The sequence below is a fragment of the Hyla sarda genome, chromosome 4 (assembly GCF_029499605.1).
Source record: "Hyla sarda isolate aHylSar1 chromosome 4, aHylSar1.hap1, whole genome shotgun sequence".
Lineage (NCBI taxonomy): Eukaryota > Metazoa > Chordata > Amphibia > Anura > Hylidae > Hyla > Hyla sarda.
The window spans coordinates 365,490,791-365,511,866 of NC_079192.1; the positions used below are offsets into that span (position 1 = coordinate 365,490,791).

At 43.8% G+C, this 21,076-nt stretch overlaps 1 protein-coding gene across 2 annotated transcripts in view; it reads right to left on the bottom strand.

Moving 5' to 3' along the window:
• Positions 1-21,076, bottom strand: part of GABRA1 (gamma-aminobutyric acid type A receptor subunit alpha1) — a 299,022-nt gene that overhangs the window by 22,116 nt on the left and 255,830 nt on the right. For both annotated transcript variants that reach the window (XM_056516667.1, XM_056516668.1), the window contains one exon: positions 699-901. In XM_056516667.1, the coding sequence (XP_056372642.1) occupies positions 699-901 (203 nt within the window). The remainder of the gene's footprint in view (positions 1-698; positions 902-21,076) is intronic.

The following is a 21,076-nucleotide window of genomic DNA, read 5'->3' on the forward strand; positions in this document are numbered from 1 at the left end:
AGCAAGTTAGGTAACTTAGAGTTAGATAATGATGCTGTGTTTTGCTACTTAACTCTTTGAGGGACAGATTCCCCTAAGACACCCTAGCCCCAGTGCTGGGCTGAGCGCTTTGCATCGCTGGTTTATTGTATATCCCCAAAGAGTTAAGTAGTGATGCACAGCACTGATAAATGCCAGACATATGCTCCTTTTAAAAGTTGCAGTGGTTAGTACATGACCCACTAAAAGTTGGTATAAATTTAATCTAGAAAGTCTACAGACATGCCAGATTTATCAGTGAGCCTCATATCTGAAGATTGTTTTAGTAAATCTGGGCCTATGTGTAAACCCTGCTTTACACAATTCCAAGTTTGACCAAATTTTTAAATAACTTGAAAAAACCCCAAGCAGGCCATAATTTTTTTTCTCACACAATGGCCCAGATTTATCAAACTGTGTGAGTGAAAAAGTGGAGGGATTTTTCCACAGCAACCAATCACAGCTCAGCTAACGAGCTCTGGTAAAGTGAAAGCTAAGCTGTGATTAGTCGCTGTGGGAAGATCTCTCCACTTTTTCTCTCACACAGTCTGATAAATCTAGACAAATGTATGTATAATGGCAAGGTCTGTAAATATACAATCTGTTAACAACAGCACAATCGTATTTATACCCACCATATACAGCAAAAAATGAGATATAAATATAACAATTATAATTACCTTTTCTGGAACTACACTTTTTCCATCCCACGCATAACCTCTTTTTGTAAAATAGTTTACTGTTGCAAATTCAATTAATGCAGAAAACACAAACGCATAACATACTGCTATAAACCAGTCCATAGCCGTGGCGTATGCAACTTTTGGAAGAGAATTTCTGGCGCTGATACTCAGTGTAGTCATGGTAAGTACCGTTGTCACACCTACAAAGAAAACATTGACAGTGTACAAGTTATGATATTGATTTATTTATAAGCACATGGGCCGACATTTATCATTGTCTTTGGACTATTTTTTGTGTCCACAAAAGGCGCAAAAAAGGCTCAAGCAGGGTTTATTTGCGCCTTTTTTGCGCTTTTTGGATTACACATTTCTGCTGATTTTGAATTGCAATCCACAGATTTTGGCAATACACATGATATGGAAGGGTTTTATGAACTGTGCCTTTTTGTGGAAAGGTGCAAAAAAGGCGCAAAGCCACTGAAAAGTCTCTAAAACTACACCAACCAAGACTAGCTTAGCTTTTTGGTGAATATGAAGAGAGAAATTTCAGAAAATGTGACCTGCACAAAATTTTTCAAATGCTCTGTGACCAGTTAATAAATTTGGTGCTTCTACACATTACCAGCACACACAAAAAAAAGGTGTAGAAAAATGCTTCACTTACACCCACACTGATGAATGCCGGCCATGGTCCTTAAAGTGTTTCTAAAACATACAAAAGCATCCAAGAAAACCTAAGATATAATTTAGCCACCTAAGGAATGAGGTATCAGAATAATTTTAGTTTTTATAAACTTTGTGAAATGCTTATTATTTACGATAGTATGTAACTTAGATGCCTATGTCTACTGAATTATGTAAAACATGACGTGTTTTTAGAAAATAGATACCATATTTTTCGCCATATAAGACGCACTCTTTCTTCCCCAAAACTGTGGGGGGGGGGGGGGGGGGGGGAGGAAGTTGGTGTGTCTTATATGACGAATACACACCTATCGCGGCGGTCCCTGCTGCCATCAACAGCCGGGACCCTTGGCTAATACAGGACATCACGATTGCGGTGATGCCCTGTGTTAACCCTTCAGACGCGGCGATCAGAACTGACCGCCGCATCTGTAGTGAAAGTGACACTAACCCGGCTGCTCAGTCGGGCTGTTCAAGACCGCCGCGGGGAAATCGTGGCGTCCCGAACAGCTTACAGGACACTGGAAGGGACCTTACCTGCCTCCTCGGTGTCTGCTCTGTGCCAGGATCCCCTGCATGGCCGGCGCTCTCCTTTGACGTCATCATGTCGTCGCGCACGCCGTCCAGTCATCCAATAGGAGCGGCGTGCGTAGCGACGTGATGACGGCGACAGAGAGTGTGGATCCCGGGGAAGAAGACGTCCGGAGCATCGGGGACACCCCGGGGACGCGGCGACAGTGACATCCGGGGCAGCGGTAATGGGTCCGGAGTGGCGGGGACACGTGAGTATTACCTCCTATCCAGTGGTCTTCAACCTGCGGACCTCCAGATGTTGCCTAACTACAACTATCAGCATGGGAGTTGTAGTTTTGCAACATCTTGAGGTCCGCAGGTTAAAGATCACTGTTGGTTGCAGAATCTTTTTTTTCTAGATTTTGCACCTTTAAAATTGGATGCGTCTTATATGCTGGTGTGTCCTATAGGGCAAAAAATACGGTACATTTCACTGTTTTGAAGACAGCTATTGACCTTGTTGCACATAATAAGTTCTTCTCTCCTTACAGTGAACGCTATGCTCAACATCTTATGAGCGAGTTATACAGTATGTAGTAGTTGGTGCCTATTTACTTATGTTTTTGTAGAAAAGAATATCCCTATGACCTAGTGGTAAGCAGTACCTTTAGCTGGAGCTCCCATTTTCATGCCAATGTCCCAATTGTACAGATTCTTGTCAGTTAATAGACTCATTTAATAATACAATGTTAAAAATGTTTCTTACCATTAAATATGATATTTATTGTATGGCTAACTAAAAAAAAAAAAAAAAAAAAAAAAAAAAGCAATGTTTTCCATCATATTCTGTTCAAAATGTGATCTGACTAATAACATTGTCTAACATGTATGGCTCCACCTGGTGTTCAAAGATTATATCAGTATGCATGTCCACCTAGAGTGTTGGAGGACACTTATTCTCCCTACTGTTCTTTTATGCAACTGTCCTTATTTGGCAAGGAGCAGGGCTTCTTCAGTATATGGATCATACTGCATGCGTTTTTTTACTTTATAGAAGCACAGGTTGTGTTGATCGACGTTCATTAAAGGGAGCCTTCATAAATCCAATTATTGTAAATCAAGGGCTGCACAGGATTGCTGGATCATTTATGAGGCCATTCACTTCCATTATTGTTGGCAGCAATGGTAACACAGGGAGATGTGCTGCCAACTAATGATTTTCTTGGTTTTTGCAAATGTATTGTCTCACGGTCACTAGCTCTGAGTAAAGCGTTAGGGATGAATTTTCTTTGTTTTCCTACTAACAATTTATAGGCTCGCACAATCCCAGCTATCAACCATCGGGTGAGCATTTGCTTGTTTTTCTGCTGATCGCTTAGTGGGGAATTTATCAAGACAAGCATTTTACATGCAAGTTTTGATGTGAAAACGTGACACTTTCTGCTTCCCTGATTTTATTAAGAGATGCACGCCTGTTAACAAATTAGGCAATGAAGTTGGCCGTGCCGAGCAAGGCATGAAGTGGCAACATTTTTATTGTTAAAGGGGTATTCCAGGAATTTTTTTAATTTTACTATGCTACAGGGGCTGTAAAATTAGTATAGTTCATAATATAGTGTCTGTACCTGTGTGTGACGGTTTTCTCAAAATTCTCACCCCAATATTTATTTTTAATAGCATACAAAATGACTGTTGTCTCAGATTTTTCCCAGCTTGCAATGCGGCCGAGACCTGACTCACTAGTCAGCTTATGACAGGGAGCTTGTCTGCTTCAATGGGTGGAGCGATCACTTGGTGGGAGACAGATCAATCTGTAACTAATGCAACAGCTGTAGGCACCCTGATTGAAAACCACAGGTCTATTGTTTTAAAGGGTGGGGTGGCTGATTTGGGGGAGGGAGGAAAATGGAATTGTTGGATTTGTAGTCAAAAAAAGAAAAGTCAAACAGGAAATACAAGTTCACAAAAAGCTAGCCACAGTGTTATGGTAATCTCACAATATAGCCATTTAGCCCCAAGACAAGCGCAGATCCTTCCTAAGTATGTCCATTACTGTCTGCCAGGTACAAACTAAAATCACCTCATGGTGCATCACCCCTTTAAGGCTTGTGCAAAAACTTTGTGACTTTTTACTTCAATTTCCTCCTAAGTTTTTTTTAAAAGGGTAAATAATTGGACTGTTCAACAGATAACAGTCCAATGTAAAATGTCCTTAGTATGGAAATAGCTGTTACTACAGTACACTGCAGAGGGTGAACATGAGGGAACTAATGCATCTTTTGTGTTCTTAAATTTATGTTCTTAAAATTAAAGGGGTATTCCACCCCTAGACATCTTATCCCCATCCAAAGAATAGTTAAAAGACGTCTGATCACAGGGTCAAGCCGCTGGGACCCCCCCCCCCCCCGCGCGATCTTCGTGCAGGCACCCGGCATTCTGAACATTATGTGGCCGTGGTCAAGATGTCAAGCCCCCTTGTAACATCACCCCATGCCCCTTCCATTCATGTCTATGGGGGGGTGGGGCTCACGGTCGTTACACCCCCTCCCATAGACATGAATCGAGGGGCGTGGCATGACATCACAACCACGGCTGCCCGAACGCAGCATTCTGAAAATAATATTCAGAACACTGGGTACCCTCACAGAGATTGCAGAGAGGCCCAGAAGCCAGACCCCCGCAATCAGACATCTTATTGCCTATCCAAAGGTAAGAAAGATAAGATGTCTAGGGGCAGAGTACCCCTTTAACATACGTATATGGTATAAAATTACCAGATTTGCACAAGATAAAACTGTCTGCGATGTACCATATGGCAAGCATAAAGTTGATCCTTGGCATGCTAGGGTAACTTATCTTGACTTCAGGGGTGTAGTACAATATCATAACATGTGACACCAACCTAAGTATAACCTTATTCCTTCATTACTGGGCTTATCTCCATCCATGCTGCTTTAGGATATCCTGACACAATACACTGATGTGTAGGTAATAAATTGTTAAATCTGTAATAGCCGTATTTGGCTCTGTAAGAACATCCAGTAATTCGTATGTAAATGAAGAAGACCTTTTTGGTCATGTTCTGACGCTGTGTTGAATGGGTTTCATAAAAATTATAGTCTTTAAAGAGAACCTATAACCTCCTGAGAAATGTAATTTAGTAACAGAAGGCTGACATATAAAAAAAATATTACCAAATATATTAAAATAGGAAAAGTAAAGCATGTCCTTTCTTTTTTAATAATAAATAAAAGTACTGGCCCTTCAAATAGTTTCTCAGGACATGTCTCTAATTGAAATGTTAAAAATAGTTTTTAACCCCTTAACGACAATGGACGTAAATGTACGTCATGGTGATGTGGTACTTAACGCACCATGACATACATTTACACGCCGACATGATCGCGAGCACCGGAGCAGTGCTCGCGTCATGCCCGGCATGTCCCGGCTGTATGCGATCGCGCGGATGTCCGCCATTAACCCCTCCGATGCCGTGATCAATACAGATCACGGCATCTGCAGCAGTGCATTACTTTGCACGGATGATCGGATCGCCCGCAGCGCTGCCGCGGGGATCCGATCATCCAGCATGGCGGCCTGAGGTCCCCTCACCTGGCTTCGGCCGTCTCCCGGGGTCTTCTGCTCTGGTCTGAGATCGAGCAGACCAGAGCAGAAGATCACCGATAATACTGAGCAGTGCGGTGTCCTATACATAGCACTGCACAGTATTAGCAATTAACTGATTGCACCCTATGGGGACATAAAAAGTGTAAAAAAAAAAAAAAAAAAAAAAAATTAAAAATGTCAAATAATAAAGTAAAAAAATTAGAAAAATCCCCTCCCCCATAAAAAAGTAAAACGTCCATCCCTGAAGTCAAGTTACCCCCCAAAAAGATGTTTTACCCCCAAAAAAGCGTGAAAAAAAATGAATACACATATTTGGTATCGCCACGTGCGTAAGAGTCTGAATTATTAAAATATATTGTTAATCATCCCATATGGTGAACAGCATAAATGTAAAAAAAATTAAAATTATCTAAAATTGCTGCTTTTTTTTGTCACATTTTATTCCAAAAAAAATTTATACAAAATTAATAAAAAGTAAAACCTAAGCAAAAGTGATACTGATAAAAATTACAGATCATGGCGCAAAAAATGAGCCCTCATATCGCCCCATATACGGAAAAATTTGAAAGTTATAGGTAGTCAAAATAGGGCAATTTCAAACATACTAATTTTGTTAAAATGGTTTGAGATTTTTTTTAAGCGGTACAATTATAGAAAAGCATATAATCATGGGTATAATTTTAATTGTATTGACCCACAGAATAAAGAAAACATGTCATTTTTACCGGAAAGTGTGCAGCGTGAAAACAAAACCTTCCAAAATTTGCTAAATTGCGTTTTTCTTTTCAATTTTCCCTCATAAATAATATTTGTTTGGTTGCACCGTACATTTTATGGTAAAATAAGTGATGTAATTACAAAATACAATTGGTGATGCAAAAAAAAGCCTCATATGGGTCTGTGGATGGAAACATAAGAGAGTTATGATTTTTAGAAGGCGAGGAGGAAAAAACTAAAATGCAAAAATAAAATTGGTCTGGTCCTTAAGGCCAAAATGGGCCTGGTCCTTAACCTCTTAAGGACGCAGGGCGTATGGATACGCCCTGCATCCCGAGTCCTTAAGGACGCAGGGCGTATCCATACACTCGTGGGAATTCCGGCCCCCACCGCTAGCCGGTTGGGGACCGGAGCCGGATGCCTGCTGAAATCGTTCAGCAGGCATCCCGGCATATCGCCCAGGGGGGTCATTATGCCCCCCCATGTCGGCGATCGCCACAAATCGCTGGACAATTCAGTCCAGCGATCTGCGGCGATTCCGGGTCAATCGGGTCTCCAGTGACCCGGTGACCCGGAATTACTGGCTGTTCGGGGCCGTCTCCGACGGCCCCGAACAGCCAGAGCCTGCAGGGGTGAGGTGGCACTGGTGCCACCTCACGATCGCCCTGATTCGTCGGCCGGATTACCGGCCGACCAATCAGGGCGCCTGCTGCGGGCGTCACTCCCGCACCCGCTCCGCCCCTCTTCCGGAGGGCGTGAGCGGGTGCGGGAAGATGACCCCGGGTGCTGGGGACCCCGATCCCCGGTGTCCATGTTGGGATCGGGGCCCCAGGAGCGACGGCGGCGGCGAGGGACAGCCTGCGATGGAGCAGCAGCAGGAGGTGAGTTACAGCCTCCTGCTGTTGCTTAGCAACAGCTCCCAGCATGCAAAAAGGGCATGCTGGGAGCTGTAGTTATGCAACAGCAGGAGGCAGACCACCACAACTCCCAGCATTCCCTTATGGGCATGCTGGGACTTATGGTTTTGCAACAGCTGGAGGCACATTATTTCTATGGAAAAGTGTACCTTCAGCTGTTGTATAACTACAACTCCCAGCTTGCACAAACAGCTAAAGTGCATGCTGAGAGTTGTAGTGGTGCATCTGCTGGTTGCATAACTACAACTCCCAGCATGCCCGTTGGCTGTCGGTGACTGCTGAGAGTTGTAGTTTTGCAACAGCTGAAGGCACACTGGTTGTGAAACTTAGAGTTTTTTTTTTTTTTACCTAACGCAGTGTTTCACGACCGGTGTGCCTCCAGCTGTTGCAAACTACAACTCCCAGCAGTCACCTTACACCATGCACCGTACATGCTGGGAGTTGTAGTTTTGCAACAGCTGGAGGCACACTGGTTTTGAAACACTGAGTAAGGTCACAAACTCCGTGATACATAACCAGTGTGCCTACAGCTGTTGCAAAACTAAAACTCTCAGCATGTACAGTCTGTCAGCGCATGCTGGGAGTTGTAGTTATGCAACAGCTGGATGTCCCCCCCAATGTGAATTTACAGGGTACACTCACATGGGCGGAGGCTTACAGTAGGTATCGGGCTGCAAGTTTGAGCTGCCGCAAATTTTCTGCAACAGCTCAAACTGCCAGCGAGAAACTACTGTGAACCCCCGCCCGTGCGACTGTACCCTAAAAACACTACACTACACTAACACAAAAAATAAAATAAAAAGTAAAAAACACTACATATACACATACCCCTACACAGCCCCCCTCCACTCCCCAATAAAAATGAAAAACATCTGGTACGCCATGGTTTCCAAAACGGAGCCTCCAGCTGTTGCAAAACAACTCCCAGTATTGTCGGACAGCCGTTGACTGTCCAGGCATGCTGGGAGTTTTGCAACATCTGGAGGCACCCTGTTTGGGAATCACTGGCGTAGAATACCCCTATGTCCACCCCTATGCAATCCCTAATTTAGGCCTCAAATGCGCATGGCGCTCTCACTTTGGAGCCCTGTCGTATTTCAAGGCAACAGTTAAGGGTCACATACGGGGTATCGCCGTACTCGGGAGAAATTGGGCTTCAAATTTTGGGGGGTATTTTCTGCTTTTACCCTTTTTAAAAATGTAAAGTTTTTGGGAAAAGAAGCATTTTAGGTAAAATTTTTTAATTTTTTTTTACATATGCAATAGTCGTGAAACGCCTGTGGGGTATTAAGGTTCAATTAACCCCTTGTTACATTCCCCGAGGGCTCTAGTTTCCAAAATGGTATGCCATGTGGGTATTTTTTGCGGTCCTGGCACCATAGGGGCATCCTAAATGTGGCATGCCCCCAGAGCAAAATTTGCTTTCAAAAAGCCAAATGTGACTCCTTCTCTTCTGAGACCTGTAGTGCGCCAACAGAGCACTTTTCACCCCCATATGGGGTGTTTTCTGAATCGGGAGAAATTGGGCTTCAAATTTTGGGGGGTATTTTCTGCTTTAACCCTTTGTATAAATGTAAATTTTTTGGGAAACCAAGCATTTTAGGTAAATTTTTGTATTTTTTTTTACATATGCAAAAGTCGTGAAACACCTGTAGGGTATTAAGGTTCACTTTACCCCTTGTTACGTTCCCCGAGGGGTCTAGTTTCCAAAATGGTATGCCATGTTTTTTTTTTTTGCTGTCCTGGCACCATAGGGGCTTCCTAAATGCGGCATGCCCCCAGAGCAAAATTTCCTTCAAAAAAGCCAAATGTGATTCCTTCTCTTCTGAGACCTGTAGTGCGCCAACAGAGCATTTTTCACCCCCATATGGGGTGTTTTCTGAATCGGGAGAAATTGGGCTTCAAATTTTGGGGTGTATTTCCTGCTATTACCCTTTTTAAAAATGTAAAACTTTAGGGAAACCAAGCATTTTAGGTAAAAAAATTTTTTTTTTTTTTACATATGCAAAAGTCGTGAATCACCTGTGGGGTATTAAGGTTCACATTACCCCTTGTTACGTTCCCTGAGGGGTCTAGTTTCCAAAATGGTATGCCATGTGTTTTTTTTTGCAGTTCTGGCACCATAGGGGCTTCCTAAAGGTGACATGCCCCCCAAAAACCATTTGACGCTCCTTCCCTTCTGAGCCCTCTACTGCGCCCGCTGAACAATTAACATGGACATATGAGGTATGTGCTTACTCGAGAGAAATTGGGTTTCAAATACAAGTGAAAATTTTCTCCTTTTTACCCCTTGCAAAAATTCAAAAATTGGGTCTACAAGAACAAGCGAGTGTAAAAAATGAAGATTGTGTATTTTCTCCTTCACTTTGCTGCTATACCTGTGAAACCCGTAAAGGGTTAAAACGCTTACTGAATGTCATTTTGAATACTTTCGGGGGTGCAGTTTTTATAATGGGGTCATTTATGGGGTATTTCTAATATGAAGACCCTTCAAATCCACTTCAAACCTGAACTGGTCCCTGAAAAAAAGCGAGTTTCAAAATTTTGTGAAAAATTGGAAAATTGCTGCGGAACTTTGAAGCCCTCTGGTGTCTTCCAAAAGTAAAAACTCATCAATTTTATGATGCAAATATAAAGTAGACATATTGTATATGTGAATAAAAAAAAATTATTTTGAATATCCATTTTCCTTACAAGCAGAGAGCTTCAAAGTTAGAAAAATGCTAAATTTTCAAATTTTTCATCAAATTTTGGGATTTTTCACCAAGAAAGGATGCAAGTTACCAAAAAATTTTACCACTAAGTTAAAGTACAATATGTCACGAAAAAACAATCTCGGAATCAGAATGATAACTAAAAGCATCCCAGAGTTATTAATGTTTAAAGTGACAGTGGTCAGATTTGCAAAAAATGGCCGAGTCCTTAAGGTGAAAAAGGGCTCAGTCCTTAAGGGGTTAAGGGGTTAATGAACGTAATGCTTAAAGAGACATTAGCTAAAGTTGGGGGAACGTGAAAATGCTAGAAGTAGCCATAACTCAGGTAAACTCTCTCCTTAGTCTAAACTTTCACCTCAGCTCTCCTCAGTGCAATGTGCCTATTGCAGGTGAGCTGTGTGTGAGAGATGTAGCAGATGTACTAGCCTAGCAGATTAACCCTTTACACGAAGCTGGCCATATCCCAGTTTAGCAATCTAACCCCTGTACCATATCAACTCCCTCTTACAGTTGGTACCTTCCAGAGCAAAAACATTTCACCAGATTGTGACTCCTCTCCGCTAAAGTGAAAGTAAAACTTATTTCCCTGTACAGTGACCCCCCGACCTACGATGACCCCAACATACGATCATTTCAACATACGATGCGCAAACTGCTTCAGCTGCCACCGGATAGGCGTTTACGGTGCCCCGTGTGGGCCGCTGACGATCCCTAACTTGTCCTCGGGGCTCCAGTGCGTCCTTTTCGGGATCCCCTGCATCGTCGGCGCTCTGCATCGTCGTCATCACGTCGCTGCGCACGCTGTCCCGTCATCCAATAGGAGCGGCGTGCGTAGCGACGTGATGGCGGCGACGGACAGCGAGGATGCCGGGGATGCAGAGGCCTTGCTGGAGCGTCGGGGACACCCTGGTTCAGCAGTGGAGTATGAAGAGCCTCTGAAGATGCACTGGAGGAGTCATGGAGTGTGCAGGCAAGTGTGTAAATAATGTGCACCAGGGTGCAGAACTACAACTCCCAGCAAAAAACACTGAGCTACACAGAAAAGGAATGGACCTCCAGCTGTTGCAAAACTACAACTCCCAGCATTATAACCAGGGTGCCTCCATGCTGGGAGTTGTAGTTTTGCAACAGCTGGAGGTCCATCTATTTCATGATGGGGATCGTTTTATTCTGGTGTCTGGCTCTGAGGGGGCATATTAGAGTTCAAAGAGGGGTCCTTATCGGTAGAGAGGGCATATGATATCAGGCTAGTGACTCCAGAGGGGGGGGGTGTGGCTACAGAGGGAGCATAATACCTGTACAGGGGTCATAGGGGCACTGGCTACATAGTTGTCATTCTGACTGCAGTCATAATGAAAAATATTTAGCCAGTGCCCCTATGACCCCTGTACAGGCATATTACCTGCTACAGAGGGGGCTTTATGACTGTACAAGGGCAAAAATAAAGCTAATTTTTTTAAGGAAAAATTTGCATTACATTACTTATCCTGTACTGATCCTGAGTTATATCCTTCATTATACCCCAGAAATTTACTCACTATTATGCTGGTGAGGTCACTGTGTACATTCATTACATTACTTATCCTGTACTGATCCTGAGTTATATCCTGTATTATAATCCAGAGCTGTACTCACTATTCTGCTGGTGGGGTCCTGTGTACATACATTACATTACTTATCCTGTACTGATCCTGAGTTATATCCTGTATTATACTCCAGAGCCGCACTCACTATTCTGCTGGTGAAGTCACTGTGTACATACATTATATTACTTATCCTGTACTGATCCTGAATTATATCCTGTATTATACTCCAGAGCCGCACTCACTATTCTGCTGGTGAAGTCACTGTGTACATACATTATATTACTTATTCTGTACTGATCCTGAGTTATATCCTGTATTATACTTGGGAGCTGCACTCACTATTCTGCTGGTGAAGTCACTGTGTACATACATTACATTACTTATCCTGTACTGATCCTGAGTTATATCCTGTATTATACTCCAGAGCTGCACTCACTATTCTGCTGGTGAAGTCACTGTGTACATACATTATATTACTTATCCTGTACTGATCATTAGTTATATCCTGTATTATACTTCAGAGCCGCACTCACTATTCTGCTGGTGAAATCACTGTGTACATACATTATATTACTTATCCTGTACTGATCCTGAGTTATATCCTGTATTATACTGCAGAGCTGTACTCACTATTCTGCTGGTGGGGTCCTGTGTACATTACATTACATTACTTATCCTGTACTCATCCTGAGTTATATCCTGTATTATACTGCAGAGCTGTACTCACTATTCTGCTGGTGGGGTCCTGTGTACATACATTACATTACTTATCCCAGGTGCCTACAGCTATATATGGGAGCACAGAGTGGCCTACAACTATATATGTTGGAACAATTACTGTGGGAAAATACAAATGGGGGGTTTGTATAGAGGTGAGCATTGTGCTAGAGAAAAGAGCCTAAAATGTTTGTCTGGCAGGTTCTGTAGAGACGAGTCATGGTCGGGAGAAGTCATCATATTGGTCTTGGCTGAATAGAGAAGAAATGAAAAAGTGAACCCCTCCAATCAGAGAAGACGCCCCGTGTGAGTCTATAATATCATGCTATATTCTACCTGATTGTGTCCCATCAGTGCTAAAGTCACTTGTACATTCTGCAGTTATATTTAGTGAAACAACTACTCCCAGCATGCTTATATCGTACTGGAAGTTGTAGTTTCACTTGGTGACAACATCCTTAGCGCTTTTCTCCTGACTTGACAATTGGTATATTTTATTATTATTGATGAAATAATTTTCTGTAACCCTCTACACCACGGGTGCCTGTTAAAAATTTAAACCCGTTGCTGTCACCTGAGCCCGACCTTAGCTTACAACATAGAGTGCCCTCACCTAATACATGCATGCTATGGCTATAATGCTCCTCATTGGCGCTTGTATTCCCTTGCTTGAAGTAGCATCAGCTGACTAAGACTAACTCCTCTCTCTAACCCATATGCATGGAGCAAAACTTTGTATGGTCATGCAACATTAAGTGGCCCCACCCCCTCGGCCCTACCTTTTTGTGTCTCTGCCCTTAGCCACGCCCATGGCCCATGCCCCGGATCTTTTCGAGACCTAACAACGCTCCTGACCTCCACAATCTAAAACTTATCTCCTATCCTTTGCATAGGGGATAGGTTTTTGGCATGATAAATCCCCCTTTAACTTGGCTCATTTTATTTAGTCATCTTTAAAAATTAAACAATGTGGTCAACGTGGGGTCCATAAAGGGTTTGAAAGAGAGAGAGAGAGAGAGAGAGAGAGAGAGAGAGAGAGAGAGAGAGAGAGTGAGAGAGAGAGAGAGAGAGAGAGAGAGAGGCTATCTTCTAAACCAACATTTGTTGCACTAATAGTACTTTTTCTCCCGGCTTCATGAGACGATAAAACCAGTTCACATGTTTATCACATCTATATGCTAAAACATTCACAGGACTAATCTCCCACTTCAGTTAAGGATAATTTCATTCTGTGTTCACAGATCACGTTTACTGTAAGCAAGATGCTGTGTATGTTTACTTAACCTCTTAAGGACCCATGACGTATGCATACGTCATGAGTCCCGGTCCTGCGATATAACGCGGGGTCACACGGTGACCCCGCATCATATCGCGGCGGGCTCGGCGTCATAGTGAAGCCGGGACCCGCCTCTTATAGCGCGCGGCACTGATCGATGTGCCGCGCGCTATTAACCCTTTAGCCGCGCGGCTAAAAACGAAAGTAAAAGTGCCCGGCTAGCTCAGGGAGCTGTTCGGGATCGCCGCGGTATAATCGCGGCATCCCGAACAGCTGTAGCACAGGAGGAGGTCTTCTTACCTTCTCCTGTGCTGTCCGATCGCCGAATGAATGCTTCAAGCCTGAGATCCAGGCTTGAGCATTCAATCGCCGAAAACACTGATTGATCCATTCCTATGGAGATGGATCAATCAGTGTAAAAGATCAGTAAATGCAATGTTATAGCCCCTTATGGGAGCTATAATGTTGCATAAGAAAAGTGTAAAAAAAATCATTAACCCTTTCAATTATCCCTTCCCCTAATAAAAGTTTGAATCACCCGGCATTTCCAAAAATAAAAAAAACATTATGTAAATAATAATAAAATAAACATATGTGGTATCGCCGCGTGTGGAAATGTCCGAATTATAAAAATATACCGCTTTTTAAACCGCTCGTTCAATGGCGTACGCGCAAAAATTCCAAAGTCCAAAATAGCGCATTTTTGATCACTTTTTATACCACAAAAAAGTGAATAAAAAGTGATCAAAAAGTCTGATCAGAACAAAAATGGTACTAAAAACTTCAGATGATGGCGCAAAAAATGAGTCCTCAAAGAGCCCTGAACACAGAAAAATAAAAAAGTTATAGGGGTCAAAAGATGACCATTTTAAACGTATAAATTTTCCTGCATGTATTCATGATTTTTTTCGGAAGTGATACAAATTCAAACCTATACAAGTAGGGTATCATTTTAACCGTATGGACCTACAGAATAAAGATAAGGTATCATTTTTGACAAAAAATGTACTGCGTAAAAATAGAAGCCCCCAAAACTTACAAAATAGTGTTTTTTCATCAATTTTGTCGCACATTGATTTTTTTTTCCCGTTTCACCGTAGATTTTTTGGGTAAAATGACTAATGTCATTACAAAGTAGAATTAGTGACGCAAAAAGTAAGCCATTATATATAATTTTAGGTGAAAATTTTTAAGAATTATGATTTTTTAAAGTTAAGGAGGAAAAATTGAAAATGAAAAAACGGAAAAAGCCCGGGTCCTTAAGGGGTTAAAGGGGTACTCCGGTGGAAAACTTTTTTTTTTTATCAACTGATGCCAGAAAGTTAAACAGATTTGTAAATGACTTCTATTAAAACCACAGTGCTCTCTGCTGACACCTCTGTCCATGACAGTTCCTGACATGGAGAGAGGTGTCAGCAGAGAGCACTGTGATTGTGAAAGAAAAGAAATCCCAAAGAAAAGAATTTCCCCTGTAGTATACAGCCGCTAATAAGTACTGGAAGGATTAAGAATTTTTAAAAGAAGTAATTTACAAATCTGTTTAACTTTCTGGCACCAGTTGATTTGAAAAAAAAAAAAAAAGTTTTCCACAGGAATTACCCCTTTAACATGGGATTCTATGAATGAAGAAAGTGCCATCCATCATATGTATGTCAGAGATCTTGTGGAATTCCATGACATATACATTGGACAGATACTGTGAGACATCAGCATTAGCAGTACATATCCATGTGCAGGTCACCATTTAGTCTGTCAATACTGGTCTCTGTAGCCCAAGGTAGGTGTAGGTTCAAAGTAGGGAAATGAACACAAGCATTTATAAATATAGCCCCATCCAGGGCAACAATATAACTTATGCTCTCATTTAGACTGGCTGGTCCCAAAGCTTCTGTGTATAGAATCAGTCTGTACCATATTTTAGTAATTATTACCATTTTTTTTTTTCAACTTTTAATAGTTGCCAATTGACACAATGGCATTTTATACATGTTCTGTACGTTGGAGAACTCTGTTAACTGTTCTACTTTATTATGTTCTCTACATCATAAGTGGGGTTTTTATTGCTTATATAGAGATATAAAATAAAGTTTCATAGTCAGAGCAATATACCTTGCATTCCATTCATTTGATATTATTTGCAATACTGTGTTTGCAAAAAAGAACAATATGCACATCTACAGTATAAATACCACATAAAGGAAAGCCAGTTATCCATTATATAAGATGGTTTTTCTGGTTTTCATCTTCTTTTCATGGTGCCTTGAGATTGCTTGCATAATGTGAAACAGCCATTAGTTATGGAGGGGACATCTCTCTCAAGCCTTGTATGATATCTAAAGTACTGCTCAAAACCACAGATGAGTACCGTATATACTCGAGTATAAGCCGACCCGAATATAAGCCGAGGCCCCTAATTTCACCCCAAAAACCCAAGTCAAGTTATTGACTCGACTATAAGCCTAGGGTGGGAAATACATCATCCCCCCTGTCATCATCCAGACCCCCGTCATTAACACCCCCGTCATCATCACCCTGTCATCATCCAGACCCCCGTCATCATCACCGTCATCATCCAGACCCCGTCATCATCACCCTGTCATCATCCCCCCCTTCATCATCACCCAGACCCCTGTCATCATCATCCTGTCATCATCCCCCCCCCCACACTTCATCATCACCGCCTGTCAATCCCTTCAATCAGTGGTCTTCAACCTGCGGACCTCCAGATGTTGCAAATCAGCCATCAGCTGTCTGGGCATGCTGGGAGTTGTAGTTTTGAAACATCTGGAGGTCCGCCGGTTGAAGACCACTGCCGGGCCTTCGTCATCATCCAGACCCCCCCTTTAGTTTTCTACTCACCTCCCCTCAGTGGGAAGGAAGGGTGAGCTGGTCCGGGCCATCTATGCTGCAGGGACCGTCTGGTGGGGAGGGTTAGTCGTTACGGGCTGTCCATCTTCACTGGGAGGCCCTCTTCTCTGCTCCGTGCCCGGCCCCGGACTAGTGACGTTGCCTTGACGACGACACACAGGGACGTCCCTGCGCATGTTGTAGTTTTGCTACATCTGGAGGTCCGCAGGTTGAAGACCACTGATTGAAGGGATTGACAGGTGGTGATGATGAAGTGGGGGGGGGGGGGATGATGACAGGATGATGATGACAGGGGTCTGGATGATGATGAAGGGGGTGATGATGAAGGGGGGAATGATGACAGGGTTCACTCGAGTTCACTCGAGTATAAGCCGAGGGGGGGGGGGGGGGAAATTCTGAAAAACTCGTGCTGAAAAACTCGGCTTATACTCGAGTATATACGGTACTAAAGATCTAATCTTTCAAATACTGGGTAAGAAAGGTACCGTATCAAAGCTGACCGCCGCGTCTGAAGGGAAAGTGACGCTAACCCGGCTGTTCAGTTGGGCTGTTCAGGACCGCCGCGATTTCACCGTGACGGTCCCGAACAGTCCGACTGAATAGCCGGGTTAGTGCTTACAGGACACCGCGAGGGACCTTACCTGCCTCCTCGGTGTCTTCTCCGTTCAGGGATCCCCTGTATGTCTCCTTCCTCGTCATCACGTCGTCGCGTACATGCGTCACGACGTGATGGCGGCGACGGAGAGCAAGCATACCCGGCGACATCCAGGGCAGCGGTGACGGGTCCGGAGCGGCGGAGACACGTGAGTATTACCTCCTATGCAGTGGTCTTCAATCTGCAGACCTCCAGATGTTGCAAAACTGTAACTCCCAGCATGCCCGCACAGTCAACGATCGAGCAGACCAGAGCAGAAGATCACCGATAATACTGAGCAGTGCTGTGTCCTATGCATAGCACTGCACAGTATTAGCAATAAAAGGATTGCTATAGATGGTCCCCTATGGGGACAAAAAAAGTGTAAAAAAAAAAGTTGAAAAATGTAAAAATAAAAAGTAAAAAAAAGTGAAAAATCCCCTCCCCCAATAAAAATGAAAATTGTCTGTTTTTCCCATTATACCCCCAAAAAGCTTAATTTTTTTCTAATAAATATATTTGGTATCGCCGCGTGCGTAAATGTCCGAACTATCAAAATATAATGTTAATGATCCCGTACGGTGAAAGGCGTAAATGTAAAAAATGTGAAAAGTCCAAAAATGCTGCTTTTTTGTCACATTTTATTAAAAAAAAATTATAAAAAATTATCTAAAAGTTTTATATATGCAAATGTGGTATCTAAAAAAAAGTACAGATGACGGCGCAAAAAATGAGCCCTCATAACGCCCTATATACGGAGAAATTAAGAAGTTATAGGTGGTCAAAATAGGGCGATTTTAGAATACTGATTTTGTACAAAAAGTTTTAGATTTTTTTTAAGCGGTACAAAAATATTAAAGTATCTACCCATGGGTATCATTTTAATCGTATTGACCCACAGAATAAAGAAAACATGTCATTTTTACCGTAAATTGTACAGTGTGAAAATAACACCCTCCAAAATGTGCAAAATTTTGGTTTTCATTAAAATTTCTTCCCTAAAAAAAATTTTTTTGGGGTTCGCCATACATTTTATGGTAAAATGAGAGGTTTCATTACAAAGTACAATTGGTCACGCAAAAAACAAGCCCATATATGGGTCTGTAGATGGAAATATAAGAGTTATGGATTTTAGAAGGCAAGGAGGAAAAAACGAAAACGCCAAAATAAAATTGGCTGGTCCTTGAGGTGAAAATGGGCTTGGTCATTAAGGGGTTAAGTGGTATTTTCAAGTGACTGTTGTACTTTAAATACATAAAGGGAATAAACATGATAAAGGAGGAGAGTATATTTAACCGAACAACTGCTATCACAAATAGACATAGTTTTAAATTAGAGGGGCAAATGTTTATGCAGCAATTTTAGGAATTATTACTATACTGAGAGAGTAGTGGATACGTGGAAAGCCTATCAGGCTGCATTTGTGCGAGGGGGTGGGAATTCCCACGGCCCCCCGCACCTACAGGCGGGGCCATGCAAGGGGCTTCGCTATAGAACGCCCCCGCTACATACAGGCGGGGCGTACGGGGTTTACAGGTAGAAGGAGTCCAACAGCGCGAGGTCTCACGTCTACAGGCACTTTTATGGATCTGGTAACCCGGGTACCCCGGCCCCCTCCCCCCCCAACCCCCCCCCAGCAAGTTTGTTACCATCACATACCCTCACTCCCGGTCCGGCTGTGTTTCTTCTGCTCCGACCCCGGAGCCGGACGGGTGACGTCACTTCCCCTCGCCACGAGTTCCTCCGTCCAGCACGCTCGCTTCCAGTGTGCAAATGCGGCATGGTCACTTTCTCGGGCGGCGGACCGGGGTCGTTCACTGACCCCGGGCTCCGCCTAGCTCACCTCCACCGGCTGTTCGCGGCTCCGGCGGTGTGCCTTGCGTGCTGGGTTGCCGGGGCAACGCTGCCGGAACCTCGAGAAAAAAAAAAAAAAAAAAGCCATGGCAGCGGCACCCTGGGTATGTACTTCTCAACACGTACCCACTGATCCATGTTACGTTCACCATTCTTGTTTGCTTACTACAGTTACTCGCTTCACATACTGACGCTGCTACTGACATGTCTTCAGAGCCTCACGCGTCCCTCACCCACCAAGTTCCTCAGTCCTGACTTGCTTCAGTCGGGGTCTTGGTAAGGCTGGGTCCACACTACGTTTTGTCCCATACGGGAGCGCATACGGCAGGAGGGAGCTAAAACCTCGCGCTCCCGTATGTGACCGTATGCGCTCCCGTATGCCATTCACTTCAATGAGCCGACCGGAGTGAAACGTTCGGTCCGGTCGGCTCATTTTTGCACCGTATGCGCTTTTACAACCGGACCTAAAACCGTGGTTGACCACGGTTTTAGGTCCGGTTGTAAAAGCGCATACGGCGCAAAAATGAGCCGACCGGACCGAACGTTTCACTCCGGTCGGCTCATTGAAGTGAATGACATATGGGAGCGCATACGGTCACATACGGGAGCGCGAGGTTTTAGCTCCCTCCTGCCGTATGCGCTCCCGTATGGGACAAAACGTAGTGTGGACCCAGCCTAAGTCTGTTGTTTCCTGACTCTGCTTCAGTGCAACATGACTCAATACACATAGGCAGTGGGTCAACTGTCTGGCTGACTCTTCTTCAGTGGGGGCCCCTGTACACTCAAATATTTGTACTTCTCAACACATACCCACTGATCCATGTTACTTTCACCACTCTTGTTAGCTTACTACAGTTACTCGTTTCACACACTGACGCTGCTACTGACATGCCTTCAGAGCCTCGCGCGTCCCTCACCCACCAAGTTCCTCAGTCCTGACTTGCTTCAGTCGGGGTCTTGGTAAGTCTGTTGTTTCCTGACTCTGCTTCAGTGCAATATGACTCAATACACATAGGCAGTGGGTCAACCGTCCGGCTGACACTTCTTCAGTGGGGCCCCTGTACACTCAAATGTTTGTACTTCTCAACACATACCCACTGATCCATGTTACTTTCACCACTCTTGTTAGCTTACTACAGTTACTCGTTTCACACACTGACGCTGCTACTGACATGCCTTCAGAGCCTCGCGCGTCCCTCACCCACCAAGTTCCTCAGTCCTGACTTGCTTCAGTCGGGGTCTTGGTAAGTCTGTTGTTTCCTGACGCTGCTTCAGTGCAACATGACTCAATACACATAGGCAGTGGGTCAACCGTCTGGCTGACACTTCTTCAGTGGGGGCCCCTGTACACTCAAATGTTTGTATTTCTCAACACCTACCCACTCATCCTTGTAACGTTCACCATTCTTGTTTGCTTACTACAGTTACTCGCTTCACATACTGACACTGCTACTGACATGTCTTCAGAGCCTCGCGCGTCCCTCACCCACCAAGTTCCTCAGTCCTGACTCGCTTCAGTCGGGGTCTTGGTAAAGTCTGTTGTTTCCTGACTCTGCTTCAGTGCAATATGACTCGATACACATAGGCAGTGGGTCAACTGTCTGGCTGACACTTCTTCAGTGGGGGGGCCCTGCGTATGCTGTTCTCTCTTCTTCAGCGCAGCAGCTTACACTTAGCCTCCTCTCTTTTCTCCATGCATACATTATGTCAGGCACTCAGCTGCCAGTCGCTCCCACATTGCCATAACAAAGAAATGGTCTCAGGGGTGGCACTCCATCTCCACCGGCAACGACTGCAGGGAGATTCACGGCTTAGTCAATGTTTCCCTAACACAGGTCATAGAGTTACAATTTCACGACTCATAGGTGGTTGTTTAACGCACATAGCTGTCTTGTCCACTCATGTCAAGGTCATGCTAACAGCTATCACTTCCACAGGCACGAGGGCTACTCAAAGACCTGTCACTTCTACAGGTACGAGGTTCGAGTCAGATTGCCATTCCAGGCACAGCGGTCACGTAAAGACCTGTCACATCCACAGGCACAAGGGTATGTGGGACCTGTCAGAACCTACAGGTACGTTAGTCGCATAGAGGCCTGTCACATCTACGGGCACGAGGGCAGGTAAGACCTGTCAAAGTCTACAGGTACAATAGTCACAGAGAGGTCGGTCACGTCTGCGGACACAGTGGTTCTGTTGATGCCTGTCTGAAGGCAGGATAGTCCTTAGCCCTAATTATTACGGAGATCTGTCGAGTCTGCAGACACG